The following is a 24,112-nucleotide window of genomic DNA, read 5'->3' on the forward strand; positions in this document are numbered from 1 at the left end:
TTCCCAAACTTTGTTGGCTCTATCCCAAGAAGCTACCAGCCACATCTTATGGATCCATTCCTTTAGATTCTTCAGAGGAAGTCGTTTGAAATGTTGTTGACCTCTGTAACCTTTAACGTAGGTTGCGGTCATTTTCATTTGCAAACTTCGGTGATCTCTATCCCAAGAAGCCACCAGGCCAATATGAAAATTCTATACCTTTTAGTTCTTCAGGAAAAGTCGTTTGAAGTGTTTGACACATTTTACCCCTGTGACCTTGAAAATTGGTCGAGGTCATTTTCATTCTAAAACTTGGTCAGGATTTATCCAAGAAAGCAACCAGCCAAATATGATGATTCTATACCTTTTAGTTTTTCAGAAGAAGTCGTTTGAAGCGTTTGACATATTTGACCATTATGTCCTGGATAGTAGGTCAAGGTCATTTTCATTCTTAAACTTTGTCTGGCTCTATCCTAGAAAGCCACCAGCTAAATATGAAAGTTCTATACGTTTCAGTTCTTTAGAAGAATTCGTTTGAAGTGTTTGACACATGAGACCTCTGTGACCTTGAAAATAGGTCAAGGTCATTTTCGTTCTCAAACCTTGTCGGCTTCCTACCAAAGAAACTTTCAGCCAAATACCAAGACTCTTGGCCTTTCCGTTCCTCAGAAGAAGTTGTTTAAAGGAAACTTGACGGACAACGCCGGATGACGGACGGACGACGGACGCGCACCATCACATAGCTCACTTGCCCTCGGGCAGGTGAGTTTTAAATACAACAGAAAAAATATTTGAACCTTAATCATAACTTTAAAGTGAGGAATAAACAGCCTTTTTAATTCACTTAAACTCTGAGAGCATGTTGAACACATTTTCCAGGATCGATGCTAAAAATATCAAACGGGTTGGGGGTCGGGGTATTAATGACAGTGGTCTATGTTATAAAAGTACAAGTACGACAGGGCTAGACAAGGACTCGTACTGGTCCATCTGACCAACTGCATAACAATATTAAACATAATAAACTTTATTTTCTGAGGATAAAACCTGTTAAGCAAAGGTCCTCTTGTTAGTTAAATATTAGTTAGTGAAATTACAATTTCAACATTATCACAGACATGATAGTAAAACATCTAATATTAATAAATGTTTTGACAGACATGTGGATATTAGTATATATATATCTATATATATAAAGAAAGTACATGTAACAGCTTATAAAGATCATGGTTTGCATATTAGACAATTTCAATTATAATATACATGCAGGCAGTCACAATTACCATGCTAAAAAAGAGTGGGAGTAAACAGGTTTATCACAGGAAACACAAAAGTTGTTTTGCACTTCAACCTGAGCTGCGTCATGCATAACATGTCACGAGCCATATACAGTAAAACACGTTTTACCTTTTGGTGTGTTTGATATATTTTCCTTTAACATGTATTATCTACGGTGTATTTCTTTAACATGTATTATCTATTTCTTATTGGCCCTTATAACCTCTTTCGTGTTGATTAGCCTATAAGAATCCAATAATAACAATGATGATAATAACACCCAAAACAAAATCATTCAGGATACTGTACATTGGAATTATCTAGTGTTGTGCCTGAATTGATGGTTTGTTTTTATTTTGTTTAACGTTAACAGCTAACAGTTAACAGTTAACAGCTGAGGTCATTTAAGGACGTGCCTCCATGTGTTTGTGTATGCATGTGTAGTAGGGCTAGGGCCATTGACAAGAGGGTGTCGCCACACATTCGCATTATGTTCTTACTTCGACGTAAGAACATAATGCGAATGTGTGGTTTTCGAATTGGCGCCACCCAGTTGTATTAGCACCTACTATGCTCAGGTTCGGTGTGCCAATGGCATAGAGTGAAAAACCACAAAGAGATGTATATAAAGTTTTACAATTGAATATATTAACCAAAAGGTGATGATATTTACAATGAGACGAAACAAGTTTCGGCCATAAGCCTTAGTCCTAACAGGAGGCCCAATGGGCCTGCATCGCTCACCTGGTATAAAACTCACACTTGTAACCTTAAAAGTGATCTAAAATAAAGCTACAGGCAAAATATCAGTATTTATGATTAAAATTCGTTCAAAAGACAATTATTTTTTTAAAAACATTTCACCCATGTGATTGAAAGTTGAACAAAGTCATTATGTTGAACACATTGTATAGCCTTTCATCTCAGGATGAAACTTGCAAAGTATAAACATCCTGGGACCCATGGTTATTCATAAGAGGTTGTTTAAAGATTTTAAACAAATTTGACCCCTGTGACCTTGAATATAAGTCAAAGTCATTCACTTTAACAAACATAGTAGTCCTTGATCCCAGCATATGCTACTAACTAAATATCAACATCCTGAGCCTTTTGGTTATTCAGAACAAGTTGTTGAAATATTTTAAACATATTTGCTCCTTGTGACCTTGAATATGATTCAAGGTCATACATTTAAACAAACTTGGTAGCCCTTGATCCTAGTATGCTACTGACTAAATATCATCACCCAGGGCATTTTGGTTATTCAGAAGAAGTTGTTTAAAGTTTTTAACATATTTGACCCCTGTGACCTTGAATATGGGTGAAGGTCATTTATTTGAACAAACTTTGTAGCCCTTTATCTCAGCATGCTACTGGCCAAATATCATTACCCTGGGCATTTTGGTTATTGAGAAGAAGTTGTTTAAAGTTTTTAACATATTTGACCCCTGTGACCTTGAAAATAGATGAAGGTCATTTATTTGAACAAACTTGGTAGCCCTTCATCCCAGTTTGCTTCTGGCCAAATATCATCACCCTAGGCCTTTCGGTTATTAAGAAGAAGTCGTTTAAAGTAAAATATTGACGACGGACGACGGACGGACGACGGACAGACGGACGGACGGACGGACGGACGACGGACGCCGCACCACGGCATAAGCTCACTTGGCACTTTGTGCCAGGTGAGCTAATAATACTGTAATGTAATAATGTATAAACACAAATGGGTGGAGGTAACCCTTACATGTACCAGATACTGACTAGTGTATAGAGTTATCAAAAAGGCCAAAATTGCTAATAATTATCAACGAATCTCAACGTAAAGGAGAGATAAAAAGTATAAAGTTGAAATGAATGAGGTATAGACTAAATATGAAACTGGTGTGCCCTAGGTATAACTACCCCCCTGTTAAGGTGTTTCCCTTCATATAATGACATATTCCCAAAACCACACACTACATTATGTCCAACCCCCCTACCCAAAAGCTTTGTACTACAGAAACAGTCCGCTGGCGGAACGAGTGACAAACACACTACAAACCGGACGCTGACGGGACGATTATAAGATTAACGCTATCGGGACGACTCAATAAGGAGGCTTACCTCACCTGAGAGTAGAGGTAAGAACTATAGTCGGCAGCCGACCAGAAAACAGAGCCCCGAACACCTTGAACTACCCGACTAAATGCCCGCGAAAGTAGTCTCTAACCACAATTCTCTACTAAACAAAATCCTACGTGACGAATGATTGGCTGAAACCGAGACGAACATCCAATCACAAAGCGGCTAACAAAATATAACCACGTCCGCCAACATGACAGCGAAATAGGACAACAAACAGATCACTAAGTGTTCTGTAACAAAAAACCGGAATTAAAATAATACAAATAACGCACGGTATTAATAAATGGAACCTAGAGGTAACACACTATCTCCGCTAGCCAAATGACCTAGTGTCACGTTATACAAAGGTGTGTATAACTCTAAAATTGATAATGGCCAAAACCGCCTCTGCCACACGTGCATGTGTGTATGTGTGCTTGAGGCATGTTACGTTGGCGGAATTGCCACCTTGTGAAAGCGCGGATCTGATGCCGACGTTATAGTGCTATCTCACTGAAAAACCATGCCGAAGGCACACACCAGGCACAGCATTCTACCCAGAATAACAGCTTCAATTTTTAACGACGGAACCCGTTGTCTTCCTCACTTCCACGAACATGCAGCGTGTAACAAACGGTGAATGTTTTTCTCGACTCCCGACCCGCAGGCATGCAGTGATACAGGGATCCAAGCGGACGCTTCTTAATAATCTGAACAAAGGGCCTTAACTCTTAGTCGCGGAACCCTATTAAATACTAAAACAAGAGCATTTCAGGGGATTCAAAAGTTAAGCATTTTTTGCGAAAGTAGAGAAAAAAGCAAGGAAAATAGTTATCTGGACAAAATACTGTTGACGTCGAGCCAGCAAGTCACTAACACTATGACTTAATACGCATTGTTTAGGGGGGGGGGGGCAGTGATACAGGAATCGTTCATATTCAGTAACAATCTTTTTCTCTTTATCCCAGAGCTTTATGTTAGGACCATAAGGCCAAAACAAGTCTATTAGTGTAAGTGTATGTACTTAATATTTTATTTATACTTGATCTCATACCGTTAATGCAGTATTATTATTTGAAGTTGAAACAGGAAGGAAAGCGACTATGTCTTGTTACCATGGATAAAAAACCGTTTGCTAGTTTTTAGGTAACCTGAGCTTTAGCTCAAGTGACGTATTGCTATCCGTCTTCGTTCGTCGTCGTGCGTGGTCCGTAAGCATGTTCAATTTTCAACTTAAGCTGAAATACTGTAGAAGGGATTTCATTGATACTTTATGGAAATGTTATTGACATCTCTCTGACCAAGTGTTGTTATTTTTTGGGTCGATCAGAAATCCAATATGGCCACCACGGCCGCCATTTTTAAAAACTATTTCAAACTTAAAGTCAAGTTCTACTGGGCCTGTTTACTGAAAGTAAGTATGAACGATCAACTCATGGTCCTGACAAAGTGTTATTGTTGGTGAGGTCAGAACTCCAATATAGCCCCCAAAGGGCGCCACTTTGAAAAACTGGGCCGATTTAACTGAAACTTGGTAGCAATGATCGAGTCATAGTCCTGGCAAACTTAACTTAACGTTATACTTCACTATTTTTTGACTCAAATTGGAAGGGATGATTGATATCATTATCTCCACTTCATATCTCGACAAAAAATAAATACTGTAGGACTCAGGTGACCGTTAAGGCGCATGGGCCTCTTGTTCCTTTATGTTTTTTATTCGATTGAGTAAGCTGTGCTTAACATGTTGTCAAACCATTTATTTTACGAGAGTCCTTGACGGTGTTCATGAAATATTTTTTAGGGGCACAATATCTTGATATTGTGCCCCTAAAAAATATTTTTATATATTTATATATTGATATAAACTATTTTTAGTTTATTTTCTCCATTTTAACTGATTGCAATATCAACCAATACAAAAAACAATGATACTACTAGTGTACACTGCCATTGAAATGGACCATAAAAGGTTTAATTTTTACAAGATTTAATTCTAGAGTTATTAAATTACGAGCGAAAACACAACTTGGAAGATAGCCTTGCTAAGATACTAGTATAGGTAGTATAAATACATAATTTTGCATTTTGATCGGAAGACACGTCAGCACAAATCATCACCGACAAGTAATTACTCACATTCCCGGGTTTCAAAGCTTTTGATGAACTCTTATTGGTACAATAATTAACTAATCAAACGAACCCAAGATAACAAGCACCATTAAGACTTATAAACATTCATTTGGGTATTCAAGCGACGTTTCTGACATTTTCTTCATTTCCTAAGGCCATTATTTTGAAAAATAACAAATAATTCGTCAAAGTCCTGATGTCACGCTCAAACGCAGTGTAATCATTTGGCGCGGCGTTTGTCTGTCTGTCTGTCAGTCTGTCTGTCTCTATATTAAAAATAATGAGGTTAATAGCTCTGAAGTAAGGCAGACAACACATCTGTTCAGAATCCTGTGTCATTTATTTCTGTGTATAGCGATCCGTTGTCGGGGTTGTTTACTCATTTGGGCGGCCATGCTGCAAGAGGTATTGTTTTCTTACAAAATTGCCACTATCTATAGGGCATGTTGGACAGTTTCTACACAAATCTCCTCAAGCAATACTGCTTTATCACAATCCAGTAACTGTTGCTTCGAAAGAATATGACTTTGTATCAGGGCGCCGCTATATAAGAGTCGAAAGATAGCGATTGCCTTTTAACGTAAAAAATAAATGTACATTGTACAAGAGTAATTGTGTATCTTCTATACACGTTTGTACGTTAAATTAACATAATCATTGAGATAACGAGTAAACCTTTAAGTCTGTGTAATATGTAAATGTGTGTGCCAGCATATTAACAGTGAATATCTCATAGACAACATTTTAGTTTTTATGGGAACTGATACGTAATTCGGTGAAGAAGTAGCTTTTAAGTAAATGTCTGTGTCGGTGTATGAACAGGGTGTCTCCTGTATAAATAAAACGTTTGATGATAAAGAATGTGAATGTGTGCAAGTTACCATTGAAAATTAAATGTCGCAGTTTCTACGCCTGAACGATTACACTTATACGCACGCTTTTCTCAATGTGTAATTTACTTCCTGTTTCATGTTCAACAAACCTCCTTCCCGGATGATTGCCATACCTTTTCGGGAACCTGCATGTCCTAGTTGACTGTTCTAAAACAACAGGAGTGCCTGTATCAAATAGTGTTCTGTAATTTGTGACAAAGAAATTTTGGATTAACATACCTTACTATACGTATCAAGATCATAAGGCGACATTACGCATGTGCAATAAACCTAGTGTTGCTGCCTTGTTTGTCATTCTCGGGGATATCGGAGGTTACTGGATATAGTTTCAAACTAACGAAACGGTAAGAATACATTCAATAGAGAAAATGTGCATTTAAGTGTAATAATTCTCTGACATTGTCGATAATACGACCGATAACATAATTGAAAAAAAAACTTCTCATCAGAAACACACTGGATAACAGATAATATGTTTTCCCTTGATCTGGATAAATCCAATGTGTACCATGACTATCTTAAACTAGTTTGCGCTAAGGTGACGCTTTAGGGACCATAACCGGGTGGAGTATAGTAATTAAAATCTCCTTTTTGGTTTCACAAGTAACAGTATACAACTTTACACTACATAAGAGAACAATAATTGAGTTAGGATAACCGTTCATTATAATGTCTCGCTGGTATCGCTTTGTTCAAATATTTCTTTATAATAAGCAGGAAAGAAAAGAGAAATCAGCAAAAAAAAAGAAATAAATAAATTTTGTAAATTAATTAATAATTAATTATGCTTAATTGCATTTAAGCAACATGCAGTACTACTTTCCTTTCTTAATCTATTAAATCTAAAATCGGTGATTGGCATACTAGCTACAGAGTGAGGCACCGAGACGAGGTTGACCTTGCCCGTCTTCGGATGGGTCATTCATACATTACCCATTGTTATTTGCATAAACGTGATGTCAAGCCTCAAAGCATAGCGTGTCAGGAACCATTTAAAGTAAAACACTTCTTATTAGATTGTATCGACTTTAAGTCAACTCGAGAACATTTCTATAATAACATTACATGTCTTAAATCTCCTTTCGAAAACATAATTGTCTCTTCAATCTGAAAGCTGTTGGTCTTTTTAATAAAATGTGATTCATCATAGCCACTTTCAATTTCAAATTGACGTTTGTCTTTATAATCTTTAAGTTTGTTTGATGTTTTTATTTTACATTGGTTTTTGTTCGACCATTTGTTGGCCCTAATGACCTATCTTGTGTTTTGATGGGCCGTTAAGCATTTGATAATAATAATAGTTTTCCTTTTTCGGAACGCAAATTTTGGAATATATAAACTTCAGAATGATGAATGTACCAAATACAAAAATGAGTTTAAATCAATGGTGTACATTTGTTTCAAAATATTTAAAAACCAATATCTAAAAAAAAAGACAAAAAACGAAAAACAAACAACTATCAATCATTGCAAGTTTATATGAATTGTGACACAGCCTCCGATTGGTCAATCGAAACAATTTGCGACGGTTTTACCACGATATACCGTCCGCATATTTTTCATTTGCATATTAAGCCGGGTACTTTTTGTAAATCACTTTTTAGACGTTGGTGTCTATGGACAATAAAGAATTGTCAACACTCTAAACATATTTTGTTTGCATAAGGGGAAAGGATGTAGCATTGTTGTAATAAATCAATTTCTCACTAATTTGCATATGATATTATAAGAAACCTATTATAAATAAACTTTAATCGATGTTTTATTTTATAAAAAATATTTTATTGTCATAAACGTCTCTTATTTCTCTCTAAAAATCAGGTGTTTTTCTTCGCTATTTGCGATGGAAAAATGTCTTTATTTCCTTTTTTCCATTATTATCATGTTAAAAATCAAACAATTCTGTAATAAATGAATTTCAATAGTTTGAGAAATATGATGAAAATATATTGCAATGCCAACGTCAGGTACTCAAGACTTTTAACAGTCTGCCGTCAGGCCAAGCATCTTTCCTGAAAATGCATTGTATAATATAGATCAGATTCGTCTCGTTGTTAGTCTGTGGCAAACCCTTCAAGAATGACTCAACAAAGCAATTCAAGTTAAAGTGGACATTTCTTTGTAGACAATTAAAATTCAACTGACAAGAAACACAATACAAAAGTACACTCTCCACAGCAGCCCAAAAGGTCACCATTACAAGTGCATATTTATTCAAAAGGTTTTTATAATAATATAACAGATCTAAAATTACTTTTCGAAACAATCAGTATCTCTACAATTCTAACCTACCTAAAAACTGTTGGTCTGTTCAAAAAGTTAAAACTAAATCATAGCCAATTTTACAATGTTTGAAGTTGACGTTTGCCTTTTACCTTTTCGTTATTTTGATGTAATTGTCTTAAACATGTTCTATATACTTGTAGTGGCCCTAATGAGTTCTGTTGTGTTGAAGGGCCGTTAAGAATCAAATGATAATGATATTTGGTTAATATAGACTTCCAACAACATCGCACATTATGGTTTTAAAATGTCATACTTATGGAACGCTAAAAGCTCATCAAATATATCAATTATGAAGAATTTAACGTGAAATTCGTGTGACAATAATGGTACAATAATACTGTCAGTTTCTAACTTTATGTACAAAACATAATCACACAGATTTCTTAGGTATTAGGCCGACCGGCACAACGCTATGAAAAGTTCGAAGATACTTTTTTTCAGTTTGGGGCAAGGGATTATTTATTGCTATTATTTTGTACATGTTTAATATTGACATGAAGTTCAAAGGTAAACATTCTTATCTTTATAATCTGACTCTGCCCTATTAGAACTACTGATCAGTTTTAGGTTATAAAGAACACTATTTAAAAAGTTCACTTCCGATTGAATAATGTGCTAATAAATTACAGTAAAAGAATAATAATACGCATAATTGCAGTTTCATTTTGGCACAGCAGGGTGTTAAAAATATATACTCGGTCCGTATGCCCAAGAAATATGTGTGTTCCCTGTAACATGTCGGAAAAATTTAGGTCACAAATTTTATTTTAACAAAGAGTTTTATATGGTTCATATGTTTACAGTGCTGCTTTGAAAATTGCCTTAAAAGTTTAGGAAAGGCACACGAAATGTAAGGGGAGATAGGGTTATCGAACATCAAATATTTTTGTTTGGCTTAATGTAGTTAAATCTTTGTTTTTGAACCATAAGTATTTACCGAGCATCTGTTTCTGCATATATAGTACCTACCTCAAAATATGCGTGCATTTCCACAATACGTTTAGCTATGTGCCTTTGGTTTCACTATATGTCGGGTCTATATCGACAACGCCAAGCAAAGCAATAGATTTTACAAACATGATGCATCCAAGTAAAACAGAGAACTGTTCATCAATACATCAAAATCAGATCTAGTGTCCAACTGGAAGAGTTATATATAACTGTCAAATTGGAATCAAAATAAAACAGGTGATTTAGTTGAATAAATGAAATTCGATAGACCTGAATCACCTACCATATGTATATAGAGAACTATATATAACAGAAACTATGTAAGTGATACCAGTAGCTATTTATAGCTATTTACTTTACAGATCGTATGTAAGGGTAACATCAGCGTATCGTGCATCAAGAAACAAAACATCTAATTAAAAGTGGCTACAATTTAATCAGGGAACTTTTGTAACAATCTAGCCTTGATGGGTTCATCATCCGAACCGGTTAACCCGTTGTCAGTATAATATGACCGTGCAGAATGCTGTGCCTTCGGCATGGTATTTCAGTGAGATAGCACTATAAAGTCGACATCAGATCCGCGCTATCACAGGGAGGCAACTACACCAAAATACCCTGCCTCCGGCACACATACACACATGCAAGCATACATAGCACACATGAAGACATGTACTTAAATGACCTTAGCTGATAATAAGACGTCAAACAAAATAAAACCAGACCAAACCAAATCCCAACAGAACAGTCTTTTTTAAGATAAAATAATTAACAAAATAATTTTGGATTATTTCAGAGATCTGATACAGGACTTCCATTGGAATGGGGAATGGTTGTAGCGAGCTGACCACATCAATAGTGGCTCTACTACTCACGGCGTGGAACGATCGGTGGCGACACAGGGGTTTATGGTACTATAACGGTACCAAACCGCCATATTTTTCTCCCTCATTTTCCTTACGATCATTCTTGTATTAACTTTCAACAATGATATAAATATTGCCGAAAGTACGCGTTGGCAAAAAGTGTATGCTTTAGATGTACTAGCCATGATCAAGATCTGCAGAATGCTTTCCCTTGTTTCTCACGGATGTGCCACGAAAAATAACTGCCATGACTGTTTCTGTATTGTTGAAAATATTCCAAAAGTAAAATTAATCGTGTTTTGGATTTGTGGAAAGGTTTCCAGCTTGTCTTTAGCTTTCTTATATTACAGTCAGTTCGATTTCAATATCCTGAGGGTCAATGCCTGGTATATCATGCTTTATACTATTACGCTGGCAATGCCATTCGCAGGAATAATTTCCGTCACTTGTCTTGTTTATTTACAGCTGAAACGTTCTACATTCTTCCCTTACACAATATATGTTTATAAGCAGTGCGACTGTTTCTGTATGGCTGCATAGCGTCGTAATAGATAACGAATCATTCTCTTCAAATGATCTAGATAAACAGTTTCACGATACAAAATTGAAATTCCTACAAGCTTTAAAAGTCAGGCTTTTCTCAGCCAATCCAAACTAATTCTAGGTACGTGTAAGCAGGAGTTTTTTTTATTTGTTGTCTACAAGAAAGTAATTGGAGACGTTGTCTTCAGAGGACGTTTTGTGGCGCATCTCTAATGCATCAGGACATTGTTACAATAGTAATTCTTTAAATGAAGCAGAAATATATCCTCTCCTGAGAAATTACATACCACGAAGACTGTCTAGAGACGGAACCATCCGAATAGAATATACAACAGTCTGTCTAAACAAGGAATCACCCAAACAGAGTATACAACAGTCTGTCTAGAGAAGGAATCACCCAAACAGAGTATACAACAGTCTGTCTAGCGAAGGAATCACCCGAACAACGTATAAAACAGTCTGTCTAAAAAAGGAATCACCCGAACAGAATATACAACAGTCTGTCTAAACAAAGAATCACCCCAACAGAATATACAACAGTCTGTCTAAACAAGGAATCACCCAAACAGAGTATACAACAGTCTGTCTAAACAAGGAATCACCCGAACAACGTATAAAACAGTCTGTCTAAAAAGGAATCACCCGAACAGAATATACAACAGTCTGTCTAAACAAAGAATACCCCAACAGAATATACAACAGTCTGTCTAAACAAGAAATCACCCGAACTGAGTATCATCTCGCTGTCCACTTTTTTTAGTTTCGATCTTACCATAGGTAACGTTATCGGTTATATAGTTTGGTTGGTGCACTGAGGCAAAATGAAACCATATGGTGTAGTCGAGTATTCCTGTGCGATAGTGACATTCCTCGCGAGTCTTTACTGCCTTTTTCATCAATGTAAGCCAAATGGAAAACCTTCATCCGTAAAGGTCAGTGAGTACGTTTACCTTAAGTCCGCTTTTGCTAGGAACATGATGGACGTCTGTGATATCCTAACGAGTAACTTGTCGCCAGATAGCAACTAAGAGTTGACAATTATTTCGCACGTTTTCGTACTCGTACATGTTTATCTGCAATTTGCTTATCTGCTTCACGCCAACAGATGTCGAAAATCTAACCAACATTTAAATATTTATCTACTGGATTGTGTATTGATATTTCTTCTAGTTATCAAAATGAACTTACAACGTTTCCAGGCATCAGGAATGTTGAAATATATATCCTTGTGAGCTTCAGATTTTCATCGGTACTTGAGATGGTTACAACATTTTAGGTCTACAGGTACTTGTGGATAGCACTCCGTCACGTGTCAAAAAAATAAAAATATACATGTGTCAATTTAATCAGAATATCATTAAAATGTAGTAGTTATTTTTTTTCCAAATGTTATGCAATTGAGAATACATGGAAAAGGTTACATGCTTCCTGCTTCTTGTTTTTTTACATTGAGCGCAATAAACATTTGGTACCGACTGGTCGCTTTGTCAACCTATGATGGATAAACAAAGGGACCAGTCGATCTTGAAACGTTGCAACATGTTGAATACGTATATTGTTTGTGTAGAAAGTAAAATGTTGATATACATATTACCTACATTATGTAACTGATTAATTCTATTTAAGTCATTACCAAATTATTTAGTTAAATAGGGATGTAAATGAATGTATACGGACATGAATAAAATAAAATAATTAATCGATACCCAGAATAAATTTTGCGGGTTGGACATTGGGCGAATGTACATTTCAACCGTTGAGGGCGACAAATTAACTGGGCGTAAACTTTGCAGGTTTACAGTACACGTTTTAAACTTTTGTGACATGATTATGTTAAAAACCAGTGTATAGTCTACATTATAATTGAAGATGTGTAAGAGATATAACAATGATTGTCAATATACAATATTAAATTGTGACGAAACTATTACGTAACAAGAGCTTCTTAGTCTACATGTGGTGTGAATGACCGTGCCACATTATCGTTATGTCTCATTTACACAGTACACGTTTTAGTTGTTGTGGCATAATTATATTAAAAAGCAGCTTATTGTCTACATTTTTATCTAAGGCTCAAAAACAAGCAGCCATATCTATTTTAGATGTTCCACAAGACACTCCATCCAAGGCCATGTGTTAAGCTTTAAATTGGATGCCAATCGAGAAGCAGTTGAAAGTTAGAATATTATGTATGTTATTTAAATGACGAAATGGATAAGTACCAAATTACTTAGCAGAATTTATTTGTCTAGCTAGGAATGTCCATACAAACAGTACTAGGTTTTCGTAAGCAAATCACATGTGTATAGAAAAACATTTTATTCCAAACCTTTTTTCATTGTTGATATTCAACAGTTCATCAATGGAATGTACTTCAAGAAGAAAGAAGAGTTAAAGAGTGTCAATACATTAAACAATTTTAAGCAGAAACTTGTTAAACATTCTCATACATTTTAAAATTAGCATGAAATGAAACCAATTTTGTTTAAAATTATGCTACATAAGCATATAACTAGGTCAATTTTTATGTTTTTGCTATGTTAGGATTGGTGTAAATTAGGCATGTGCCATTTAATTAATGAAAGAACTTTGCATGATAATTGTGCATTTTGTGATATTCTTAACTCAAGACAGCCGTGATAATAGTTGTAATGTGATCGTGTCTTAGAAAGTTATGATACTATATATGTTATGCTATTGTGTGTTTCTTATATATATAAATATTCATCATGTTTATCAAATAATTAACACATGTATTGCATTAAGAGGGCTATATGGAAGATTAGCCCATGGCTAAACATGTATTTATCCTCAAAAAAGAATGTCTATTAGTAATATTATTATTATTTTTTATTAATTGAGGGTGTGTGAGAGTACATTGTAATAACAGTATATCTCATATATATTATTTAGTCGTTGGTAGAATATGACATGATCAGATAAAAAGATCTTCTAAGTCTACATTTTGTGTGTATACGTGTATCACAGTACTGTAATATCTCATTTACACCATTTACGTTCCATGCAACTTGTACTAAAGAAAGCGGACGTGTGCAAATCTGCATCCAAAAATAAATGTTATATTACTTGTGTGTATAGGCGGTTAAGGTTACTGAACCATGACAAGAAATACACTGTTTCTCCAAACGTATAATTTACTTCCTGTTTTCATTTTTACAAGCAATACTACCTGCTTTAATTCTATGTTTATTTGGAAACCTATAGATCATTATTTCCAGGAGTACCTGTATCAAAAATTGTCTAGTTATTTGTGAAAAGAATATTCACACCTTACTGGTTTAGTGTCGTATACGTGTATCAAGGTCGTTAGGTAACATGACACGTATGCAACACACATAGTGTTGCAGACTTGTTTATCCTTCCCGGAGATCTCGGAGGATACTGGATACCGAACCAAATTAAACTAACGGTAATACATTTAGTGTAGAAAAAATGTATCTATGTTAAACATTATGTTTACGTTGTAAATATTCTCTTTCCTTCAATAGGGATGGTGTATGAGACATATTTACATACGGCTTAAAAAATTCAAAACAAACGTCATCCTATAATGCACAAGCACCGGTAAAATTACAGAGCGAATACAGAACGAGTTAGTTCCCTTGAAATGTATTATAACAGCATATTTTTTTCATTATTTTAGAAAATCTGATACAGGACTTCCATTGAAATGGGGAATTCCTGTAGCGAGCTAATTACATCAGTTGTGGTCCTACCAATCACGGCGGGGAACTATCGGAGGCGACAGAATGGCTCCCGGTATTATGACGGTACCCTATCGTCCTTAGTTTTCTTCCTCATCTTCCTCGCAACCGTCATCATATTAACCTTCAGCAAGGATATCGATATTGGCCAAGACAAGCGTCTTGCGATCGTTTTCATTTTACTGGCTGTGATCATGGTATTAGGTATGTTTGCATGTGCTATCGTAGGATGTTTTATAAAAACATACGGACTTGGCCGTGTGGTGTTGAGGAGACAAGAGAGAAGTGTTACCAAGCTACAGTTAATCTTCCTCTGGATATTTGGAATAGGTTCGGGCTGGCTTTCTGCTTTCCTTGCAGGACAGCAATTCCAATGTGATATTTTAAGTCAAAAGATTGACGGAGGGGGTGATGTTTTCTGGTACTCCAGAGGAATTTTCAATGTCATTTTGACGATTATTTTATTCATACAAATAACTTTCATCAATTACTTTGTTCAGTTTCAAATGAAGTGTTCAACATCCGTCCGTTACTCATTATTTATCCTTGTGGGTGCGAATGTGTCTGTATGGTTGCATAGCATCATCACAGACAACGAATCATTCCCTGAGAACATTCCAGGCAAACACTTCCGAAACAACAGTAAAATACTTGCCTGTCTACGAAACGAGACTATTGGATTCCTTCTCGACATTTCAAACCCAATTTTAGATCCATGTTTACTTGAGTTTTGTTTGTTGTCTACAATGTTGCTATTTGAGATGTGGTCTCCAAATACTCTACAGACCTCTTCTGAAGGGACCTTCTCAAGAGACGACTCTCGAACGTATCGGGACAATGTTGAATCGAATTATACTTTGAACGATACGGAACGAAATCCGCTCCTAGGAAACGCAAATCAAAATCCCGAAAACAGTCTATCTAGACACGGAGTCACCCGAACAGTGTATCATCTCATTGTCCTAGTGCTAAGTATCGTTGTTACAATAGGAAACGTTATTTGTTACGTTGTTTGGGTGATGCACCCAAACAGTGGCCAAATTCGACTGGTTATAGAACAATTTGGTTTAGTCGAATTATGCCGCTACGATCGGGGCGATTTTGGTGGGATTTTATTGTCTTGTTCATTATTGTATACCAGATCGGGAACCTAAACTCCTGACGGTCAGTGAGAACGTTTACCTATCGTCTGCTTTTGCTATGATCATGATGGGCTTCTGTGAAATTCTAACAGGTAACTTGTCGCCAGATAGCACCTCGGAATCGACAATAATATCGCACGTTTTCGGACTCGTACAAGTTTATCTGCAAGTTGTGTTTCTGCTTCATGCCAACAGATGTCGAAAATCTAACCAACATTTAAACATCCACGTACTGGATTGTGTATTGATATTCCTTACAGTTATCAATATTAATTATTGGATCGTAGATAGCTTCGTACTTACTTCGTTTCCAGGCATCAGGAATGTTGAAAAAGTTGTCCTTGGTGGCACTCTATGGAATCTTTACCATAGAATACTATTACCGGCTGGCGTGTTTTTCAGATTTTCGTCGGTACTTGAGATGTTTACGATATTTGATATCTACAATACTGGTAGATAACACTCCGTAATAAGTCAAATAAACAATTTTCCCCTGTGATGTGTCATGGCATGGCATATGTATGTTTTTTTTTTACTAAGTATCTCTATATTGATAAGCAAGAAGCTTTACATGTGTATATTTGTTTCCTTGTGTGGTTTTATTTACCCTCGCAACAGGTAACATACAGTACATGTGAAGACGGTTGCCTAGAGAAACGAGAGAAAAGAAATGGTTTGGTTGGGTTGAACGTCCTATCAACAGCTAACGTCATCCCTGGATTGGTAGAGTCCCCGTATTGGCCGCCTCGAAAGAAATACAGTAGGATACATTGGGAAAATCAAATTTTGCATTCGAACTGCATGGGCGAAACAATGTAGAACCAATTATTGATAGCTTAGAACGAATTATTATGCTTTCTTCTTCAAATATTATACCAGAAAATGTATTAAGAAGCTGCGATATATTTTGATATTTGTCTTGACAGCATGTTTTGTTTCACATTTTCCTGTCTTTAAAAAATATCATAAACAATGTGTAAATATGACCCACTCATTATTTCATATGTTGAAGACATTTCGTATGACATTTCCTTGTACGTGTATTATATTATATATAATGTATGGAACATATAAAATGGACTAAATAATGTAATATGTTCTATGCACTGATTATTATTTACAAAGTACACATAATGTAACATACCTATAACTAAGAAAATGTTTCATACACCGCCTTTTTAATTAACTTTTAATTAAATCTATTTACGATATTATGTAATAATAAATCAACGCATTTTTTTCAATTTGTTTTATTGATAGCTCCAGCTGCAGACACTGCTGGGGGTATCTTTTTTTCCTTCCTTCACAGGTACGTCTCTTGTTTTAGTCGAGATCATGATCAGATTGTATCCCCCAGTGCGGAGAAAGCCTCGTGCAAAATAGCACGCACAAAATCATAACGTCATAAAAAGAGAACGGCGATTCTGACGTCATAAAAGGTGAATTACGAAATTTCGTACGCCAAATATGCTTTTGTTTACAAATGTGACTTCTGTCAGTTAAGTTGTAACTGAAATAATAGGATGGTAGAAAAAAAACTTTAAAAAAAATTTAAGAGTGAAACAGGGAAATATGCAACCCTCGGGGTGATTATTAAGTTGTCTAACCCTCGACAGAGCCTCGGGTTTGACAACCAATTAAATCACCTCTCGGATTAGAGATTTCTTTAGCACACCCTCAAGGTAGGGGAAGATTCTATTATTATTATCCTTTGTTGAAGTTAAAACTAATGAGCCTTACCTAGACAAAAGTAGAAAGTATTTCACTAAAGTGCCTATATCTCATGGGGACGGACTAAGGAGTTATTCCACAGCAAATCTTATATACCACTGGTAAGGAGTGAGAAACCTTTAACAGTGAGAACATACTATCTATATACTTCTATGTTATCCAGCTGAAAATAACAATTTAAGTAAATCATATCAAATCAAACGAGACGATGTATGCAGGTTTAATAACGTAACCCCCAACTCCACTTAAATCAATATGTATAGCCGTGTGGTGCAGAATTATTAATTTTGGCATACTGTATCAATTATCAAAGAGAGGGTGCTTATAATGCGGTTTTGTTTCACTTATTATTTTCTAAAAAAGTAGATCTTATTCTGCAACTTTACGTTCTTGCTATGGCTTTGAATTTCCTTGTGGGCACCTCCCCTTGATAGGTCCTATCATGTGTTTGCCTTGCGTTCATGTTTCGAGATACAGGGTGATAGACTCTGCTGGTGTATTGCTTAGTACCCGATGTTTGCCGGCCGTAACCTTGATGTTCACAGCAACCTCTGTTAAGTAGTAGCATGGTACATAGTATAAACACTTTACTTATTATTCATTTGAAATTAATCAGTACCCCTCTATTTTTTGAAAATCATTTAATTACATGGTTTATGCAAAACACCTGCTGTTTCAACAATAGTTTTGAACAATTTGCATTTTCAACCTTTTTTTCCATGTAGCATCACCGATGGATCCTAGAAGGACAACACATCTGTATGGTGCAATGTATTTCATTTTTCGGCTTACTGTATCGAATACAAAATTGTATAGGTGTAAATGTATGCGTGTGTCTTGCATTCATCTTTAAACTCAATAATACAAATTGCATTTTATTTTGTGTATATTCTCGATCAACGTCACGCCATATAATTAAATGAAAATATGTATGTGTTTATACGGGTATAAATAAAAAAGAGATTACCAGATGAAATTAACTGAAAGCTATGATTTTCTTTTATATATAAAAGTTATATTTGTTGAGATGTATTAAATGTTCCTAACCTTATTAAAGGGAGACAACTCCGTTTGGCATATGTCGTTTGACTTTTTCTATTAAATATACAGGAACTACACCTTCTGTTTGTGATTTCTTGCTTATAATGACTCCATGGTCAAAACTTACCCATGAACATAAAATTACAGTACATATCGAATGTACAAGAAACAAATGGTCAAAAGATAAAAATTCCACGGAAGAACTTTTGGTATAAGGACTCCTAACTCATGCACTCTCCGAAGAGCAGTTCCTTTTGAGTAACATGGACGGAGAGCAGTTCCTTTTGAGTAACATGGACGGAGAGCAGAGTGCACACTGCCGTAAAGAAAACTGATAAGCTGCTTCACAAGTCGCTCAGCAGTCACCTTTCTTCTGTAATTGCGATAAGAAAAACAAGTTCGACACAGGTTGGTAGTTTTTCATTTTGTTTTTGTCTAAAGCAGGTTTCTTCAAAAGTGAGCAAACGACGGCTGTTTTTGGAAACAGTGGAACAATGGATTCATCATGAGACTTTTTGGTGATGGAGCTAAGCAAAAGAAACAGACATTTTACACACAGTTTCAAATGTTATTATCAATATCACACAATTTAGTTTGAGTCTTTGCAAATATAACGAGCAACTCATCATTGGACATTTGATCAAGATTGTGGATGCTCACCTTCAAATCGAATGCCATCCGACGTAGACGCGTTGACAATATCAGCTGGAAAGTTAATCTCACCAAATTAACGTTCTTTTATCAATGAAAACTGAGCTGAAGTCTTTGGTCAGAAGCGTTAACTCGGAGGGGTATACATCCTTTCCGATCCATGGGGATCTTGTGGAATATTCCTCTATTTAATTGAATTTAAAATCTCGCTGAGGCAAAGCGAGAAGATTGCTCACTTTCCGATATTGCTAGTTTGGTCCTTTGAAACGATCTGTTCTGTCCTATGGTACTACTGCTTTCCCTCGCGACTTTCTTCTGTTTTCCGCCGGTTTATTAGGTATGGCACAATACACAGGGACCTGAGAATCTGTTAGTTATGTTTTTACCTAAACTAAGGTGTTCAGACTAATTTTACACACGTTTAAGGGTTTAGATCTATTTTCGGTAAAAATGCCACCCCCAATGATAATATAGGAGAGGGGGTATATTTTTTACCGAAAGTTTATCTAAACCCCAAAAACGTGTAACCTAATTACTCTGAACAGACTAATTTAGGTCCAAATTTAGCTGTAACAAATCTTCATGTCCCTGTGGTACTATGTACATTAAGGTAATATCCTGAGATGGCATTCTAGACACATTTTCATTGGTTGATAGTTTGATTATATAGTAAACCCTGATATATACCATGACTAAGAGGTTGTGTGCTATTTTACCGAAGGTTAAACAATCTGCAGCATTGTACACAGGGTTTCCGTGCTAGTTCAAGGGAGGAAACTCGGCTTGGCATATACTGATCCAATACTTTTGTGATTTCTTGTTTATAATTATTCACTAGCCACGAATTTTTCCATATCCATTTTCGGAGTACTGGCTAAGTGCTTTCATTCACAGGACCTGATAAATTGTTACAGCTATATTTGGACCTAAACTAAGCAGTTCAGAGTTGGGTGTTTACATTATCTTTCGGTAAAAGTACCCCGATCCCAAATGGGATGATATATACTTTTGGGGTGGCATTTTTACCAAAATATGACCTAAACCCATGTAACAAATTATCAGGTCCCTGTGCTTTCATTGTCTAGTTATTTGAGTATGATGTCAGTTTATAGTACATTGTCAAGTTATAATCCCCTTGTGACGTCATGATACATTGTCAGTTTTCATCCTAAACTGTGTGCTTGCAAGTCTGTGGCGTCCATAATCACGTTATTTTATCTTGAGTTACACATGACACATGTAGTATGGCCATGCATTAAGCCCTTAAACCCAGAAAAAACATCGCACTATACTCCAGACACCGAAGATCTATTAATCTCATGTATGTCTGAATCGAAGCTGGAATGTTTTGAAAGTATCTAGTTTTTTGAATGATCAAAATATATAATTGTATTGCAAATTCAGAATAAAATTGTCAACAGAAATTGGAAGATGGGAAATATGGAAAAGGAATGAACGAAATAAACGACGAGTTTCATTCTATTTTAGTGTCTTTGTACTGTAACTAGAGAAAAATCATTATACTCGGTCAATATTTTGCGTGAACGAGTGAACAATTTGAAATGTTCCCCTATAATGAGCTTGGGAAATAAGACATAAAAAATCCAAGAAATCTCTGTTTTATCAAATACATATAAAGTTTGTCTTTCTAAATGATAAGCAGATTTCATTGGGCCTCATAACTGTTGTGCATACTGTAAATATGTGTGGGAATAAAACCTGTTTCCCACTGACGTTATAGGAGTCAGTTTAAGGAGTTGTGAGACACATCGGTAAGCTACAAGCAGATTGTTCGTAACGATATCCCACACCACCTTGCTGCTCGACGGTAGACCCTGTCGAGTCTCCTGAAGTCTCCCTGAAGAAAAAAGGATCCCAAGTCGAAGCGGTACAGAAAGTGTCATGTAACAGAGGTCATTGCTTTTTTCCCAATGCCTCCGCTAGGAGTCGAACCCTGGACATCTGGTTTATTAGTCTTACACTTTACCTAATGAGATGAAGAGAATTTCTCCCTAATTGAGTCGGTAATAAGCGGTCAGTATTTTACCAGGGTGACAAACGGTGCGGTCCTGGTTCACTTTATGTTTATAGTTCTTTGTATACAAAAAGCTAAATAATTTGGTAGTTTCATGGATGTGTTGCACGCTTTTCAAATCACAATTGCTCCAGCTAAGGTCTGAACTGACGATGCTTCCTTAGACCTAGGTATTTCTCGAAATGGGTGCAAAGATAAAGATAGCCGAATTTCCCGCTTAAATTCTTGGAGATAGCCTATTAGATGTAACCTGACATTGCTCGGGGTGAAATACCATCATCCGCCATATATGTTACTCCTCGCCTGTTCTTTATATTTTGTCCCAGCATAGACTTTTATTTTAGCATGATGCCATTTAAGCAAATGAGCAGTTGCATGTACATGTACGTCAAATTTCCCCACATACTATTTTGAATTTAATGGTTTAACAATACCTCCTCGTAACAGGCTTGTTGGGAGATTTCATAATTCTGAGTGATGCTGTTCAACAATTAAAAGTATTCGTGAACATTAATTGAAGTCTTTAATTTTGTCGACACTAATTTAATTTATGTCATATCAATTAAATTCAGCTTCTTTTATTGTTTCAGAAAATCTGAAAAAAAGAACGTAATATCACGAAATTGCTATCTTAGTCTGTGGTAATATATAGAACAACGCCATCAGAAGCCATCAGAAAGCACCACTAAGCTTCAAAAATGTTTTTTTTTAAATGATTGTTTTCATTTATTTCTCAATTAGTATATGTGTATAGCTAAATATAGATTATACAATACATTATAAATAAGTAGGTGTCATTTTTACAATAAAATCGTTCATGATCCGTGGTATTTAAATCCTAAACATTAAAATGTAACACAAAGCACGTATACGTATAAATATATCATAATATGAAATGTATGTTATTCAGGTAAAACTTTTCAATATACACTACACAGTACATAATGTATATGACAACAGGCGTGCTGGTACCGATGTATATATCATTAAAATGCTAATACGTCTGTCCTTTGTGATCACATAATTTAGCAAGTTTCAGCATGTGTATTTGGTTCAGTGGAAATCACTTATAGCTAGATCTACATAGTGAACAGGTGAAAGTAAATATATCCTCTTTAAATGCAATGGGCCATTCAGGTAAACATAACCTTATAGTACAGGTATTTATATCACGTGACTTTCATACGAGTCACTTGGCGGATTACCAAAATGCTTCCAAAATAACTCGAACATGGTCTGCTTCGTGTACATATAGATCTTAGCCGGGAAAATTATTTCAATGACAAAAACGTCGGAAGGGAAACTCATTCAACTTCGAAGACAAGCTAACGCTTGGTCCGGAATACGGATATAAACAGGACAGGTGTGTCATACACAGGAAAATTGATTGTTTCGTCGCACTAACCATGTGGATCGGCTGTGTATATATGTGTGTGCATTCTGAATGCCTGCTGGTGCTTGCATATTGCTAAATTTAAATCGTGTGTGTGGATACATTTCGACAAATGGAGGATCTTATTTATTGTTTATTTCGTCAATAGTGGAATTAAATGTTTTAGAATATAAAACAATGGTTTAGTCGTAAACAATACGGCACTGTGATCTGATAGATCTATATAGGACACCTCTATATATCGGGGGATTGTATTGAGGTGACGTTACTATGAACGCTTTGATGAAGATTGAAGAGTTCCACTGTTGACTTGAGCGGGGGATGGCCATGCAGATTGCTGGCACGTGGATGCAGGACAGTCTTGGACGACAGGTAACTAACCAGGTAGATCGTAATATTACGTGAAGTCGTTGGAGACGAAAGAATGATCAATGTTTATCATAACTAAACATTTAATGTGAAACTGTTGTTCTTCCCCAGGCACACAACTTTGACAAGTGGTGTCATTTCAGTGTTGCCTCCTTGGGAGGGGTCATTTCATTATAACAGTTGGGTGTAATTTAATTGTCCTGTGGATGGAATCTACACCCATCCTATAAACTAAGCACTCAGTTTGATAAAACTTTATGAAACATATGTGGGGTGTAAAAAAACCGGCTGAATCACTGTGGTATATATGCCTGGGCTAGTACTACAGGAAAGAAGTCTGATAAAATATATTGGATTGGTTTGGAGTGATAGGGTACAGTACACACTCTTGTTTCTTGTTGAGGGAGGAGGGGTACACAATAGACAGGCGCGTAGCTAGCCCCTTTACCATGTGTAAGCCCCGACATGGGGTTGCCGTAGGCAGCCCCCCCCCCCCCGAAGCGCGAGCAGGGGGAGGGTACGGGAGTCGGTCTTCCCCCTCCCGTAAGGGGGGTCTGGGGGGTCTCCCCCATGAACATTTTGTTTTCTAGAACGTCTCAGTAGCCATTTCCCACGGCCTGATGTCTGAGATAATGATATGTTGTAATTTATAATATAGTTTTAAAACAGGGGCAGGACTTGCCCCGGTCTCCCCTACACATGTATAATACATGTGTAGGGGGGACCGGGGCAAACACGGCCCCTTTTCTTTTTTCAAGACGTTATGGAAGGCATGTACTATATACTGTTGAAATGCATATTTATATATGTCATTTAGAAAAGAAATGTATTGTCTTTCATAAACTAATAAACAAATCTTAAACAAGACCATATTTTGGGAACTATTGGACTTTTTAGGTCGAGAGAGTTGGGGGCCGGACGAGCCCCGCCCTGAGGTAAATCCGGCCCCTACCAGGGCAAGTATGGCATGAAGGATAGAGAAGACAATTTACT

General features: G+C 36.2%; 2 protein-coding genes across 2 annotated transcripts in view; both read left to right on the forward strand.

The window, feature by feature from the left end:
• Positions 1-5,236: 5,236 nt before the first annotated feature.
• On the forward strand, positions 5,237-16,054 carry LOC110465873. The gene is made up of 3 exons (XM_021521999.1): positions 5,237-6,730; positions 10,420-14,462; positions 14,697-16,054. Exon 3 carries the CDS (start codon positions 14,724-14,726, stop codon positions 15,909-15,911), a length of 1,188 nt encoding a protein of 395 aa, XP_021377674.1. The 5' UTR covers positions 5,237-6,730; positions 10,420-14,462; positions 14,697-14,723; the 3' UTR covers positions 15,912-16,054.
• A 6,382-nt stretch (positions 16,055-22,436) lies between these two features.
• The window catches only part of LOC110465882 (peripheral-type benzodiazepine receptor-associated protein 1-like), a 212,055-nt gene continuing 210,379 nt past the window's right edge, over positions 22,437-24,112 (forward strand). The window contains exon 1 of the mRNA XM_021522010.1: positions 22,437-23,122. The gene's annotated coding sequence lies outside the window, so the exon portion shown is untranslated. The remainder of the gene's footprint in view (positions 23,123-24,112) is intronic.

This window comes from Mizuhopecten yessoensis, unplaced genomic scaffold (genome assembly GCF_002113885.1).
Source record: "Mizuhopecten yessoensis strain PY_sf001 unplaced genomic scaffold, ASM211388v2 scaffold11103, whole genome shotgun sequence".
Classification (NCBI taxonomy): Eukaryota; Metazoa; Mollusca; class Bivalvia; order Pectinida; family Pectinidae; genus Mizuhopecten; species Mizuhopecten yessoensis.

Coding starts and splice junctions, on each gene's coding strand:
- LOC110465873 (XM_021521999.1), top strand. CDS start 14,724: ATGGGGAATTCCTGTAGCGAGCTAATTACATCAGTTGTGGTCCTACCA.